The sequence below is a fragment of the Centruroides sculpturatus genome, unplaced genomic scaffold (genome assembly GCF_000671375.1).
Source record: "Centruroides sculpturatus isolate CEXI.00-Female unplaced genomic scaffold, Cexi_2.0 scaffold129, whole genome shotgun sequence".
NCBI lineage: Eukaryota > Metazoa > Arthropoda > Arachnida > Scorpiones > Buthidae > Centruroides > Centruroides sculpturatus.
This window is the reverse complement of record NW_019384478.1, coordinates 277,440-292,177: the sequence shown is the minus strand read 5'-3', so window position 1 is coordinate 292,177 and position 14,738 is coordinate 277,440. Positions and strand designations below refer to the sequence as shown.

The following is a 14,738-nucleotide window of genomic DNA, read 5'->3' as shown; positions in this document are numbered from 1 at the left end:
ATCCTATTCAAAAATTGTTTAAATATTAAAAATTCTGTTTATTTTTATAATGCATGAGTAATGTTTCAGTAATTCACTAAAAATATATAAACAATTAAGATCAACATATTTAATTTTATATTATTTACAGTTCTATAAGACAAAGTGAACTAAACAGTCCTTGATTGCCCTTATATCCCAGGAAAAATAGACCAAGACTAATAAAAGAATATTTTATATTCCAGAAAATCATAAGTTTTTTAAACTGAAGTAAAACTATCACTTTCTTCACAGAATAAATAATAATAATAATAAAGAAAACTGAAATGGGCCAAATTATTTCAATAAACCTGTTTTCTTTGGTTTAGTTTGTACTTTCATTCTTTTTTGAAGTCAAAATTTTAAAGATTTTATTATTATTCGATTAAATTTTACATTAAGTATGTTTAAAATGATTTAGTTTAAATTAGTTTTAGATAAAATGATAGTTTTACATCACTTTCAGCTTGGAAATAGTGTTATCCTTCACTTAATGGAATCACCAAGCTTCAATATCAACAGCTCTTCAATTTGTTGAATACTACTTAAATGATTTTTTAAAATTTACACTTGACATAATTATATGAATAAGCACAGAGAGATACTGTCAAAGATAATGAAATTTTTGGTGATAAACAATTTGAAAATACAATGATATTAAACAAAAAATAGTATGTTCTTAATGTCCAACATATACATATATAAATTCTTATAATGAAGATATTGGTGTCTTTTCTTCATATAGATTTTGTTTCAATTTTTCTATAAAACTAATAAAACTTATTTGTACACACAAATATATATTTTTTTAATCAAATCTTCTCGTCTGAAGAATGTCTTCGGCAATACACAATGGCTTTAAGCTTTCCATATATGGCGACAGAGAAATACATCAATGTCCCTGCAGTTGCAATTTCCAACAAACATTCTAATTGCACCTGTCTTTCCAAATAATTTTGGCTTAATGATTTGTCATTGAATGTTGTTCCCCTTGTCATTCATTTGAATTACTGTCCTCCATGATATGTTATTTTGGTCCTTTCTTTGTATGGTGGCTAAACAGTCACAAAATGCATTATTAAAAGTAAAGAATTAATTAGGCCATTCTCTCAATTCTAAACAATCTGTTCTTTTTTCCTGAATAAAAACAATATATCTTGTTTTAACTTGTACTTCTAAAGATTATGTAAAGTTTTTATACAATACAATTATTGTATTTGGAATGCAATGAAATAATATTTGCTTTATGAATTAAACAAATGGAACAATGGAAATAGAATTACAGAGAAACATCGTAACGACATGCATAATTTCATCCACAGAAACTGGAATCTATATTGTGCTACATTACACTAGAAATTTTAACATAAATATACTGTATAGGCCACAACCTTTTTTGCTGAAAGTTCTTTAATTATATATTTAGGTTACAAAATTGTCATCTAAACTGTGACAGCCTGTGTATGCTCCAGAGCTATTGACAACACCTCTATTAGATGTCAATGATGGAATGTGAGGTATGTAAAGGAGGGGATGTATGCCATAGCTTCAGGCACATTGAATCTCTTTCAAATGTCTGTTTTCCAATTTTCCATTTCTATGATCCATCTCTGTAAACAAATAAATGAAATAAAATTCAATTGTAATTTTTATGCATATTTTTCTAATAGTAATATAAATTCCCTAATGTAAAATTCTAATACAAAAGAATTACCTGGTAAGTCTATCTACTGCATCTTGCAATCGATGGGTACTCAATCCGGGAAGTAAACGATGTAAAATTTCTTTTACAAAGATATCACTAATACCAGGACAAGATCTTTCTGCAAGATCAAATGCCGTGTGGAGTTCTTCAATAGCATCCAGTCTTGAATTGATATCAGGTTTTAAATTATTTTTATGTTTTCGCTGGAGCTATTAAATATAAATAGCTAAAGTTAACAAAAAGCTTTGTATCTAATAGTTAAATATATAATTAGTAACAAACAATAAGAAATATATTGTAGAGATGCCACGAATATTCGGCTACTATTCGGTATTCGGCCTTTTCGGCTACTTTTTTTAATATTCGGTATTTGGCCGAATAGTATGCAACATTCGGCCGAATACCGAATACCAAATCATGAAAAAAAAACGCACATATTACTAAAAAATGTATTTATTTTAATCATAAATTATTACATTTAATACTTAAAATCTATCAGTGATAAGTTGTAATGAATGAAAACAATTTTTTCAGCATTTGTTGATAGCAAACGATTGCGCTTTTCCTCATAAACTATACCTGCTTCTGAAAATAGCCTCTCACTATATACACTACTGCCGGGAGACAATAGATAAATCTTAGCGAATTCTGTCAGGCTTGGATACTGTTTTGCGTTTGCTGACCACCACTTGTAAAGGTCTGCCGTCAGATCTAGGCGAACAGTTTTCATATAAAGTGATACAGTGATATTTTTTNCATCGAGAATAATTAAAAATAATTATTTGAATATTAAATCATTTCTTTAAACTTTTAAGAAAAAAAATAAATAATTTTCGCAAATATAAACTACAAGTTTTAAATGATTAATATTCACAAACAACTACATGTGGGTGACGGAGATGACGTATTAACGCACAGGAATGTTACCGTACAACTCCCGCACCCAATGCACACGATCATCTAAGTAAGTGCCACTGACATCCTTCGAGTTTTTATATTGAGACAAATTACACGATTCAAGAAACTCATAATAAAACGACTATTTTTGGAGACAATCAGATCGGCAGACACGGGACAGGAAAATAGGGAAGTTGAGCCGGTCCAACTGGAAGATCAACTCTTATTTTCGTTTCATTTTAACTTGTCTTTTACGATATGGTACAACAGAAATTAGACTATTAGTTAAGAGACATGGCTATAAACAATATAAAATTCCAAAATTTTCTTTCTAAAAACCGGATACCGCTAATACACAGAAATAAACCTGTAAGAACATTCAATTGACAGACAACTTCCGCATGTCCGAAAAACGTGGTCAAGGTGTACCACTTACTAAGTAAAGAAGGCCAGTTAGCATCGACTTGAATTCAACTCAAGGTTTTTCCAATATAAAAAGTTCGTCTACCTCAACTATATCCCTTAATTATTTTGTCTTCTTATCCTCCGGATAAACACGAGCATACAAAGAAACAAATGGCCATTATAATGCAAGAAAATTCCATATTTATTTACATTCTCTCTCAAGAGCATTCCGACGAATAACATTCGACTTAGTAATACTTATTTTTCTGCTACGACGTACACGAGAATGCAAGTGGACCGAACACTAGAAAATGGAATAAGCACCTGTTCACTCACCAAATTATGCAAAGGCCTGGCCGGCTGAGCCCACGTTTTCCATTTCAGAAATTGAGGATGGTGATAGTTCCAAGCGGGCCCGATAACATGCAAACTTCTACTCGGTATTTTTTCGGCTGTTTGATTTCTTGTTCATCGCATTGTCCTCGGGAGAGCGCTATATTTAGGATAGGCAGAATGTGGTACAGTTACCCTTACTTTCCAATTAAATTCTGTTTGAAAAATCAATAGAAACATTAAAACAAAGCAGTTATCGAGCTGAGTGTGAAAAGTGTTCAAACATGACAAAAAAGATGAAACAAATAAATGATTGTGAGAAGCTAAAAATTGAAAAAACTAATCTAAAATTTTATTTAAAAATATCTGTAGACTAAATTAAGGAAACATTTGATTTTAATGAGGAATCTATGAGGCAAAATTGAAAATAGATAACACTGCCATCAAGCTATCATATTTTTGATGATTTGGTGGAAATAGCAGAATTGGACAAACTATTTGAAGTAATTTTTTTATGAGTGTCCTGTCCTGGATATGTCGGACCCCGTTCTTCACTACCGGTAGCTCTCATTGTTGGCCTGGCAGAGTCCACAATAAATATAGAAAATGGGCTTTTAATGCACACAGAGCGGAAAGAGCCAAAGTGAAAATATGTTGGCCTATATATACTGATAGATAGTTTGTTTATTTTTATTTCAAGATATCTGATGTATAAAATCATATATTTTGAATGTATTAGATTCATTCAAGATTGTTGACCATGGATTTTCAATGATGAATAACAAATGAACCAGTGGAAAAGTAGATGTTCTGTATAACTTAAAAAAAATTAACAATAAATTTAAATTCATAAAAACGCTCTTTGAAAGCTTTCATAGTTTAAACTTAGTAAGCCACAATACAGAATAAACTTTTCTCGTTTCTTCTATAGAATTGCTACTTTTGTTCATCAAGAAACTATTTATATCAAGATTTAAAATAAATTTAAAGCCATTTATAAGAATGTATTGTATAACCGATACATTTCTGTTTACATTGTAATTTGTTTTTAGTATTTCTTCTGTTATTTTTGTTACTTAGGAAGAAGCTATCACGGCCTTTTGGCATTAACAATACATTTTAAAAATAAAATTATGTTTACTTTATATATTTTAAAATGTGGAAATACTATGCGATTGCCACTCATGGAAAGCACTAACCACGTTTACGAGTAAAGTAGGAACGTTAAAAAGAGGGATTGATTGTTCACGCTATTCAAATAACTGTATTTTGCCAAGATATTTAGCCGAAATTTGCTTGTTTATGAAATTATGGACAATACTTTTGAAGACTGCTCTAAAGATATGAATAAATATAATGTAAGGTTTTTTTGTAGTTATCGGTTGTATATATGCCTAGAAAATTACGATATTCAATTAAGCAAACATGTGGTGCATACCTTAATTTTCTAAAGCCACTTGTTCTCACTAGTGCTCCGATTTTGGCTATATTTTTTATTTATTTTAAGCTTCCCACAACGAATTTTGCATTCGTGTCGGGAAGCTTAAAATTGTTGTTTGACAACTGACACATCAATGACATTTATAATAAATAATCTTTACTTTTCTTAACGAGTTATCAATGGCTACCTGATACAAGTGAATCTTGTCAGGCAGCCAATGTAGTAATCCTAAGTTTGGTAGTCTTCCATTTACTAAAATTACGATAGAGAATCGGATTACAAATTTATCTCCTAGGTAATCTACGTATATTTTAATTAATGCTTAGACGGTAGACGGTTAGCCACAAATGGATATAGCAATTTTCACTTTTTACCTATTCTGGCAATGAATGGTTTATCAATTTTCATTTGTGGTCTCTTACTAATCTAAAGACTTGGTTGCTACAACAGTACCTACCTACTTGCCTGATTTAGTAAAGAGTAAGTAAATACCTACCTAATATTTACTAAACCAGCTTCTCAAATCTCCAAAAATAAACGGCATTTATTTATCTGTTAAATAACTACGAGCATGATAAATTATAAAGAATTCATGTAAAACTAATCCTATATCTAAATATATAAAATTACTTGTCCTGACTGACTTAGTCACTGATTCATCATCGCCCAGAGCAAACCGCTGAACCNCCGCCGAATATTCGGCGCTTCGGCCAAGAGCGTAGCCGAATGTTCGGTATTCGGCAAAATCACTATTCGTGGCATCACTAATATATTGTAACAGAATTTCATAAGTATCAAAATCTAAATATGAATTAAAATAACATTTTTAGAAAAACATTACATAAATTATGAAACAACAAGATACTTCTTTCACTATTGTGAATTCACTGCTAGGAACTAAATTACATAAATATGAAGTGGTTGTAATTGCTTTTAAAAGAGCCCAATAAGAATTTATTAGAAAGTCTACTTTTGTTTTTTAATTCACAAACTACAAATGCAATAATGTAAAGTGTATGAATTCAAAATTTACACCTTTCCATAAAAATTACAGATGTACAAGGTAGTCATTTTTAATCCATTGAGATTTAAGTTTTTTTTGCATATATTTTTGAGTTAGGAAAAATTTTTTTTAACTGTTAGATTTTAAGAAGCCCATAAGATTACACTACAATTGTTGAAAACTGAGTAAACTTCATTTCCATATATGGGAGATCCCAGTTTTTATTGCATATTATGATTCTACATAAAAATAAAACTTTTATCTGAAACATCTTTTCTGAAAGATGCACTTATTACAAGTTACAAACATTTTAAGTTTTATGTATCCACCATAATCTGCATGCACACATCTGTGGATAACTGTCAAGTTCAATGAAAAAGAGACAAAAATGCTAAAAAAAATTAATTAGGAAACTATTGTTTGATGGAATCATTCTTTTTTCCCCTTCAAATAATGAACTGATACAAAAGTTCATGCCAGTGTATTAAACCCATCAAGCTTGTGAGAGAACACTATCTTGATTCCACTAAATAATAATAGTTTCCTAATAATTTTTTTTACAAGTATTTTTCTTTATCTTTTTTTCAGTGAATGCCACAGATATCCATAGATGTGTGCATGTGCAGTGATGGCAATATAAACTTCAAAAGATCAACTTCTAAAAAGTGTATCTTTCAGAGTAAAAAAAAATTCTAACAAAAAGTAATTGTTTATGCAGAATCATAATATGCATTTAAAAAATTGGGTTACCATTTATTAAAATGAAATTTACTCAGTTTTCACCAATTATAGCATAATCTCGTGGGCCCATAAAGTCTATATTTGTCAAAGTCTATATTTGTCAAAGTTTGTTGTAATTTGCATATTTTCAAATTATTCAACTGACTGATTAAAATGGACCACCTTGTATATGTATAAATGCTAGTGTTGCAACGAATAGTATATTCGGGCTCAGGCCGAATACTTGGCCAGGAGCGTGGCCGAATAGCCGAATATTCGGCTTGATGAACTTACTTGTTTGTTCCTTACAAAAATTGAGACAAATATCCAGTATTTAGTAGTGCTGCAACGAATAGCATATTCAGCCAGGAGTGTGACCGAATAGCCGAATATTCGGGCAAACTATTTGACTTCATTAACGCACGTACGAAAATTGGCGCGCAAACCTCATTATGGCAGGACCCTGCTCTCTATTGGTCCGCTATCACTACGCTTCGCCAATCGCGTTAATTCTTGACAGTTGTAGCGGACAGACACGAGCGTCATGGCAGTATGCGATAAATGATGATATCAAATGTGAATAACAATGAAATGACCTACACGTGTAAATAACGGAAAAAGAACAGAGAAGGACCGCAAAGTGAAAATGTGAAAATAAATACGAAATTGAGTTGATAACATAATTGAACAAGTCGAAGCAGCTTATTGGCGCGAAATTTGTGGCCGTCAATGCCAAACAATTGTCATAGACTTCGGAAAGCTAAATGCTTGTAATGAAAGTCACTTAACGTGCATGGACGAAAGCCTGGGACCGTTCAGGCTACCAAGCTGTCTCGAATCTGTGAAATCATAACTGTGACATATACCGACATTCTATCTGTCTCTTTTCTCCGTTATCACCAGGCTATGAGTCATGTAATTATAAAATGGAAAAACTACGACAGAAAAGTGATGAATCGAAAGTATCGTGAGTGTGTATTATGATATATGCATAGGCATACGTGAACTAGAGCGACAGAGGAAAGAAACAGGAAAGAGCAAAGACGAGCGCTTAAAAAGAATAGGCAGGGTCAGACCCTCAGATGTGCGACGATTCTCGAACAAATAGGTGTGTACGTGTGCTGATCTTTGTAATTATAAATTGTGAATACATGTGACTAATATTATTTTCTTTTTTATTTTGTGCATGTTATAAGTTATAAATAAATATAAACAAACAACACTAAACAACCCCCATAACATTAAATCTAAATACCAAAATGATTAATTTATTGTGTTTTTGTTATTTCTTACTCCTGTTTTTAGGTATTCGGTATTCGGCTGAATAGTGATTAAATATTCGGTATTCTGCCAAATAGCGAAAAATAGGCCGAATACTGAATAGTAACCGAATATTCGTTATATCACTAACATAAGAAAAGGTGCATTTAATTAATTTGTTGACAGCATAAGAGCAATGATTTGTGAATTTTATGTAGGCTATATAACTTTAGGTGATTACAATGCTTATTGTAAAATTAAGATTAATACTGAAAGAAATTTGTTGATAGCATGTGATCAATTCCTGATAGTGCTAAGATAGTCCTAAAATATATTTTGTCTGAGCATTGTTCATATACAAAATCATTCTTAACATTATGCTGAGAGATTTTTACAAAGATGCAATTACATTTTAATTAATTTATTAAAATATAATTACAGAAATATCTCAGCATAATGCAAAAAATAGTGTTTGTATACAGATAATGTTCAAACAAAATATATCTTAGAAGTATCAGATTATATTGTGTTTATCTTTGATTATAGGACAATTCTTGGACAACTTTCCAAAAACTGAACCTTGAATATCATTCAACTAAACTTGTCAAATTTATATGCTGCATCTAGTGCTTGCTAATGGACACAAAATTGAGATTTTTAACATAAAAAACATGCCTATTTTGCATAATTTATTTATACAGGTTTATGATATTAATCAGTAAAATTATGAAGAATACAGAAATGATGGTTTCAAAATATGTAATTACAATAAACACTAGCACGAATAATTTAGAAAATAAATACAGTCGACCCGCCTACAACACTGTTGATTTTTCCGTTTTATATGAATTCCTTGTTGTACGAGTCACTTAGATTTTACAAATACGTGAGCCATTCTCAGCCCGGCACACATATTTGTAAAATCTAAGTGACTCATACAACAAGGAATTCATATAAAACAGAATAATCAACAGTGTTATAGGGGGGATCGACTGTATCTAATCGGACAGTTTCAGCTTGGTGAGAATTGTACAGTGTTCCAGGCTGAGCTCTTCACTATCAGCATGGCTGCTTCTTGGGCTGATCAGTATCATCGTAATAAAAACATCACCATTACCACGGACAGCACCTCTGCTCTGGCTTTACTTCAATCTCAGAACTTTCATCCCATAGCAAACAATATCCAGGAATCTATTAACAATTCTTCCTGCAACTTCTATCTCAATTGGACTAGAGCACACCACAAGGCAATGAAAAGGCGAATGCCCATACTAAAAAAGCCTCATCAAACCAGCACCTACTTATTGCCTACAACAAAATTAATCTTAAAACTATCAAGAGCATCCTGTGGCGGGACTTAGTCACCTCTTGGCAGGGCGAGTGGAACAACAAAACTATCACTCATGATTTCATACCCAACATCAAAGACTTTCTCACCTGCAAGTGGTATACTCCTTGCCACAGTACTACACAAATGTTCACCAACCATGGTAGGTTCTTTGCCTACCTTGATAGGTTTAAGAACACCAACAGGCCTGAGTGCAACGTCTGCGGTACTTCCAACAGTAGTGAACACTACATCCTTCACTGTCCCATGTTGGACTTTGAACGTCTACATCTTAGGATTCTCACTGAGGCCCATGATTACAGCTGGCCTCCTCAAAGCCTCAACTGTTTTCTCAAACATAAGGATACATACGCTGCCCTCATGCAACTGGTTTCTATGTATTTTAAAAGAACTACTGTTCCAGCTTTTCCTCAACGATCTGTCATTGCTATTGTACACTGACACCCTCTCTCTCAACTGTGGAGCCTTATCCCTGTTTGCCTTTGTACATGCATTTTTCTCTCTGCATCCTGCTGCACAGGGCTTGCACACCCACTGTTTCATTTATCCTACTGACTGTACGGGTTTGCAATGTTCGTATATATGTGCTGTCGCTTGCCTTCTTTTGTTTGATTAATGTTGTCTCTGTACTTATTTTTATTATATTTTGTATTACCATCACTGTAACCCATTTATACTGCTCTTTTTTTTATGTATGTATGTGAATGGTTATGTTTTACGGCACTGGCTATGTACCTATGGTATGTTACAAATAAAAAACCGAACTGAACTGTATCTAATCTCTCTGTGTGCTACTTATCTGATAACTGGTAAAAAAAAAAAAAAAAAGGAAAATGTAAAAAAACCATTACCATAAAATATGTATTTTTATAACCACCACCAATCAGACATATTTTCTATCTACTTTTATGATGGAAACAGAAGCAGAAGCAGATGATTAGAGGCCAGAAGGACCACTCCCCATCAGCAATTTTATTAAATTGTTTAATGACAAAGAAACTTGATTAAGTAATTATTACTTAGTATTTTTTTTATAATCTAAATTGCTGAATTTAGATTATAAAAGACAGGATACCTTTTCTGCTAACAACAGAATCTTTAGTTTTCTCTTGTTCACCATTTCTATCCACTTCAGAAAAATAATTAATGCATTGAGTGACTCAAACTTTCAAAATGAAACTCAAACTTCACAGCAAAATTTATGTAGTGTGAATGTTAGTTCCAAATAATAGAACATATGTAGACAAACTCATAACTTTGGCCAATAACAATATAAGTTGTCAAATCATACATTTGTTTCTTACATTTTTACAGTGTTAAAATTGTAACACTTTTCTTACATTTTTAGTGTTAAAATTTAAGACTTTTTATAACAACAATTTTAAAGCATTAAAATTTGATTGATCAGTTTCTGTTTAAAAAAAAGAATATTACTTCAGATGCAAAATATTAAAACCGACTCTGAATTTTATGCCCTGCAATCAGAGGCACAAGTCTACAGCTGATCTTCAACTTTGTGATATTGTCATCCATCTCCTTAAAACACAAAGCACACAAAATTAGACATGAAATAAAGTCAGTCTTAAAAATTGAGTTAGCAAAATGCCATCTCAAAACTACAAATTACAGAAACACATCATTGAATCTACAGAAGTTGAGTCAGGACAAAAATAAAATCTGGGTTAGTGAGAATTTCAAGTTAAGGAAGTTGGCTTTGGCTTATCAAGAATCTATTCTATAATTCTGGAAAAATATTCCTAAATGTGTTTGGAAAATAGATATAATTTTTAGTTTATAAGATGGAGAATCCAAATTATTATGTAAAATTTATACAAGCAACTATAAAAAGAATCTTTAAAAGAAACTGTTTTGTTATATGAAATAAAAAAATTTATGTAAATTCCAGTGGCGTGCCGTCATTAGAAGCAGTGGATGCGCCGCTTCCCTTGTAGTTTCTAAAAAATAAATACACATTAATTTTAATTATATGAAAATAATCGCACAATATTTTATTATAACCGCATTATGTATCTTATTACAAATTTCTACACTANTATAATTTTAATTATTTAATTGCTCCTTCCTCTCTTCCTTAGCATGTTGTGAAATTTCTGATAGTTGGATAATAAACCGTTTTATTATAATTTGTCTTTTTAAATTATTTTGAGTTGATATTAAAATTTGGAAAAGGGGGATCCCTAGATCGGTAAAATAGGCGAATTTCCTCCTACAACTTCGGTTGTTGTTCGGGATATAGTTAAGGTTTTAACAAAGTTTGAGCGAATATATAATTAGCAAAAAAAAAAAAAGTTGAAATAGAGTGATTAAAGAAAAATTATTACAAATATCGTAAATAACAGTTCACAAATGCATATATAGAGATATTTTTTGGAGGGGGGAAATGGTCTTCACAATTTGAAATCAATAGAACACACAGTGAAATGCTTATATATATGTGTGCCATCTATCATAGGATAAATGTACTATGCCAGAAACCTTCGCAGGAGTATATTGAACAACTTCCCAAAGTTTCATGGCAATTGGATAAACAGTGTGGTAATGCATGAAGGACAGACAGACACACACTCATACATTCATTTTTATATATATATAGATAATTTCATTTGTTAAGACAATTGATAATAGCAACAGAGTATTTCAGAATTGAATTTCAGAAAAATTCAAAATTGCAAAAAATGAAATTAAAAACAGGATTCAAAATTTAATAACAAGGTAATTAGGAGTTGTCTTCAATTTACAATCTGTTTATCCCTCCTAGTTATAAAATATATTTAGTTCTATCAAGTTGCAGATATGTTTTCAGAAAAGACTGAAATGTTGATAATTACATCACCACCATCTGTCTTACCTTTTGTAAATATATCACCTATTTTCAATTTTTCTTTCATAACTTATTTACAATGTAAAATTTCATAAAATATAAACATTATATTGATCTGTTAATAAATTATAGGAGAATATATACTAAAATATAAACATGTATTCTTTATCATTTCTTCTTTGATTGAAGATGATGAATTTTTATTTCAACAAATATACTTGGAAATTAGACATTTTCACAGTCCCAGCAAAATTTTGCTTTATAATAATAATTTACAACCTACAGAGTTGCAACCAGCATGTGGAAAACTTTGTATGACATTATGTAAACATTACTCCTACTATGTATTTTTAATTTATTTAATGCATAGTTGTGCTGTGATTTGTTTGAATTATGTGGGAAACATATTGCAAATATTCAAATTTATTTTGTTCTAAACTTTGTATTTTTTTCTAATTTTTAAAACATTCTTTTGGCTAATTACATGAAGGTGTCAAGTATAAAATGGCCAAGAACATTTGTAAGTTGTATTAAACCAAAATTTTGCTGAAACTGTAAAAAGTTATAAAGGTTCATCAGTTTGCATTTTTTCTAAATGGAATTGCAGTATGGTTTAATGCAGATAAAATACAAACGTTTTTGATCTACACAGGAGATCAAAAACATTTGTATTTTATCTGCATTAAACTATACTGCAATTTCATTTATAAGGTTAATCTGACATACTTTATTCCAGTCTTAGTGTTTGAAACTGTAAAAAGTTGTTATACTCTGACCTTCCTGTTCCAGTTATCTTTGCAAGTATAAGAAAATATGTATTTTTATTTTTTGTTTGTTTTAAGTTAATTCAAGCATATTCATCCAAAAAAAGCAGTTATACTTGTCAAATCAAAATTGCAAGCATTATATACTCCACAAAGTTGCATATATATAACTACATTTTCTACATCATATATATAACTTATTAATGAAACACCAAGAGAAACTTATCAGAAATCAAGATGGATATCTTTCTGTTTGACCAAAAAAAAAACCTCTATTGTCAATGAAGCGGAATAGAATTTAACATTAGTAAATAATATAAAATAAATATTGAAAATTATAACGAGATAGTTACGGCTAATAGATATAATATATGTAAATAAATACATATATGTTTTTATCAAAGCAAGAACTGGCACTTAGAGGGCATATGGAATATATTGGATTTAATAACAGAGGTAATTATAAACTTGTTTATTAAGTACATCAGATAAATAATCTATTAAAAATACATTTAAAGAAAGAATTAACTGATTGCCCCTGGAAGTTGGCTTTCCCTACCATCAAATGTCACGGCACGCCACTGGTAAATTCTCAAATAATAAATATAGTAATAATAATTTGCATACTACAGGAATATGACAAAGTAACATAAAATTGAGTAAGTCTGTTTTTGCCCTAAAATTATCTTTTGATGTCTGAATCAGAAATAAAATAAGGTGTATTTATAGAAACTAATAAATATTAATATTAATAGAACTTATTATTATGGCAATCAAAATTTACATTTTCAATGTTCTTATATTAGCATCAACAATATTATTTTTTTAAGAGATTCATTAAAATATTTTATACTAATTTCATGAAATCATACCTCTGAAACTAAAGGATGTATTACTGTTGATAAACAAGTTGCACCTTTTTCAATTAATGGTTTTGTAGGAGATAATGGAGATAAAGGATTCTTTTGAGGAAGTGGATATCTTTCTTGCTCACGATTATCTCTAATATCATGTGGATCTTTCTCTCTCAAAATTTCTCTTACTTCTTGTTGAGTTTGTTCTCTAGATATTTCTACTTCTCTTTTTCGTTCATATTGCCTCAGTTCTCTTTGATTCATGATCTCTCTATGTTTTTGTTCAAATTCCTCTTTACCATCTTTTTCTCTATCTCTATATTTTTGCTGTTGTGGTGGCGGTGGTGGCGGTGCTGCACTTGTTGGTCTTACCTAAAATAAAATAATGAAGTATGTATTATTCAGAATATTTAAAAATTTGATACATAATAGAAAAGATAACTACTGTATTCCCATTTAGAAATCTTACTTATATTTTATTTTAAACTAGCTTACCCGTCGCGCATTGCTGCAATCTCAAAAGAAAGGAAATTCAAGCAAACTCGTTATGATAAAATTCAATTTACATTTTATCATTTTTATTGAAACTTATTATTATTCATTTTCATCAGAAAAACATTTCAAAGTGTTGTTTCAATTCTATTTATTTTTTGGAGTGCTTGTGGATACATAATATTTTTGGTTTTTCCATCTGGTGCATACATGAATAAATCAGAAGGTTTTCCGATGCGTGAGCTGGCCACATACAATTGTCTATGTGAAAAGCACGGATTCTTCAAATCTAGCCCACATACTTGCAGCAATTGTCAGAAGTGTGATATTCCCCATTTTTATATACAGTAGAACCTCTATTATCCGGACCTCCATTATCCGGATTTTCGATTATCCGGATTGTTCAAAATAAACAAAAATTTTACGAATTTGCTGATTTGCACTGGAATGCATAACTTTTTTTGTTTCAACAACGTCTCACCCAGCACAGTGGTCGTAAACTCTTAAATATATTTTACGTAGTAATAAAAAACTTGATATACGTATTTATAAATAATTTATATTCAAATTACATCATTTCTATGACCAAGGGCGGCGTAAGGCATGGACGACGTGGGCCACCGCCTATGCCTCGCGGTCCGAAGGGCCTCGCGCCT

General features: G+C 30.9%; 1 protein-coding gene across 3 annotated transcripts in view; it reads right to left on the bottom strand.

Annotated features, from left to right (window-relative positions):
- Window positions 1-93: 93 nt before the first annotated feature.
- LOC111621380 (serine/threonine-protein kinase 24-like) overlaps window positions 94-14,738 on the bottom strand; it is an 80,513-nt gene continuing 65,868 nt past the window's right edge. For all 3 annotated transcript variants that reach the window (XM_023363489.1, XM_023363491.1, XM_023363488.1), the window contains exons 7-9: window positions 13,609-13,962; window positions 1,733-1,932; window positions 94-1,628 (exon numbers count right to left, since the gene is read on the bottom strand). In XM_023363489.1, the coding sequence (XP_023219257.1) occupies window positions 1,616-1,628; window positions 1,733-1,932; window positions 13,609-13,962 (567 nt within the window). In that variant the 3' untranslated portion in view covers window positions 94-1,615. The remainder of the gene's footprint in view (window positions 1,629-1,732; window positions 1,933-13,608; window positions 13,963-14,738) is intronic.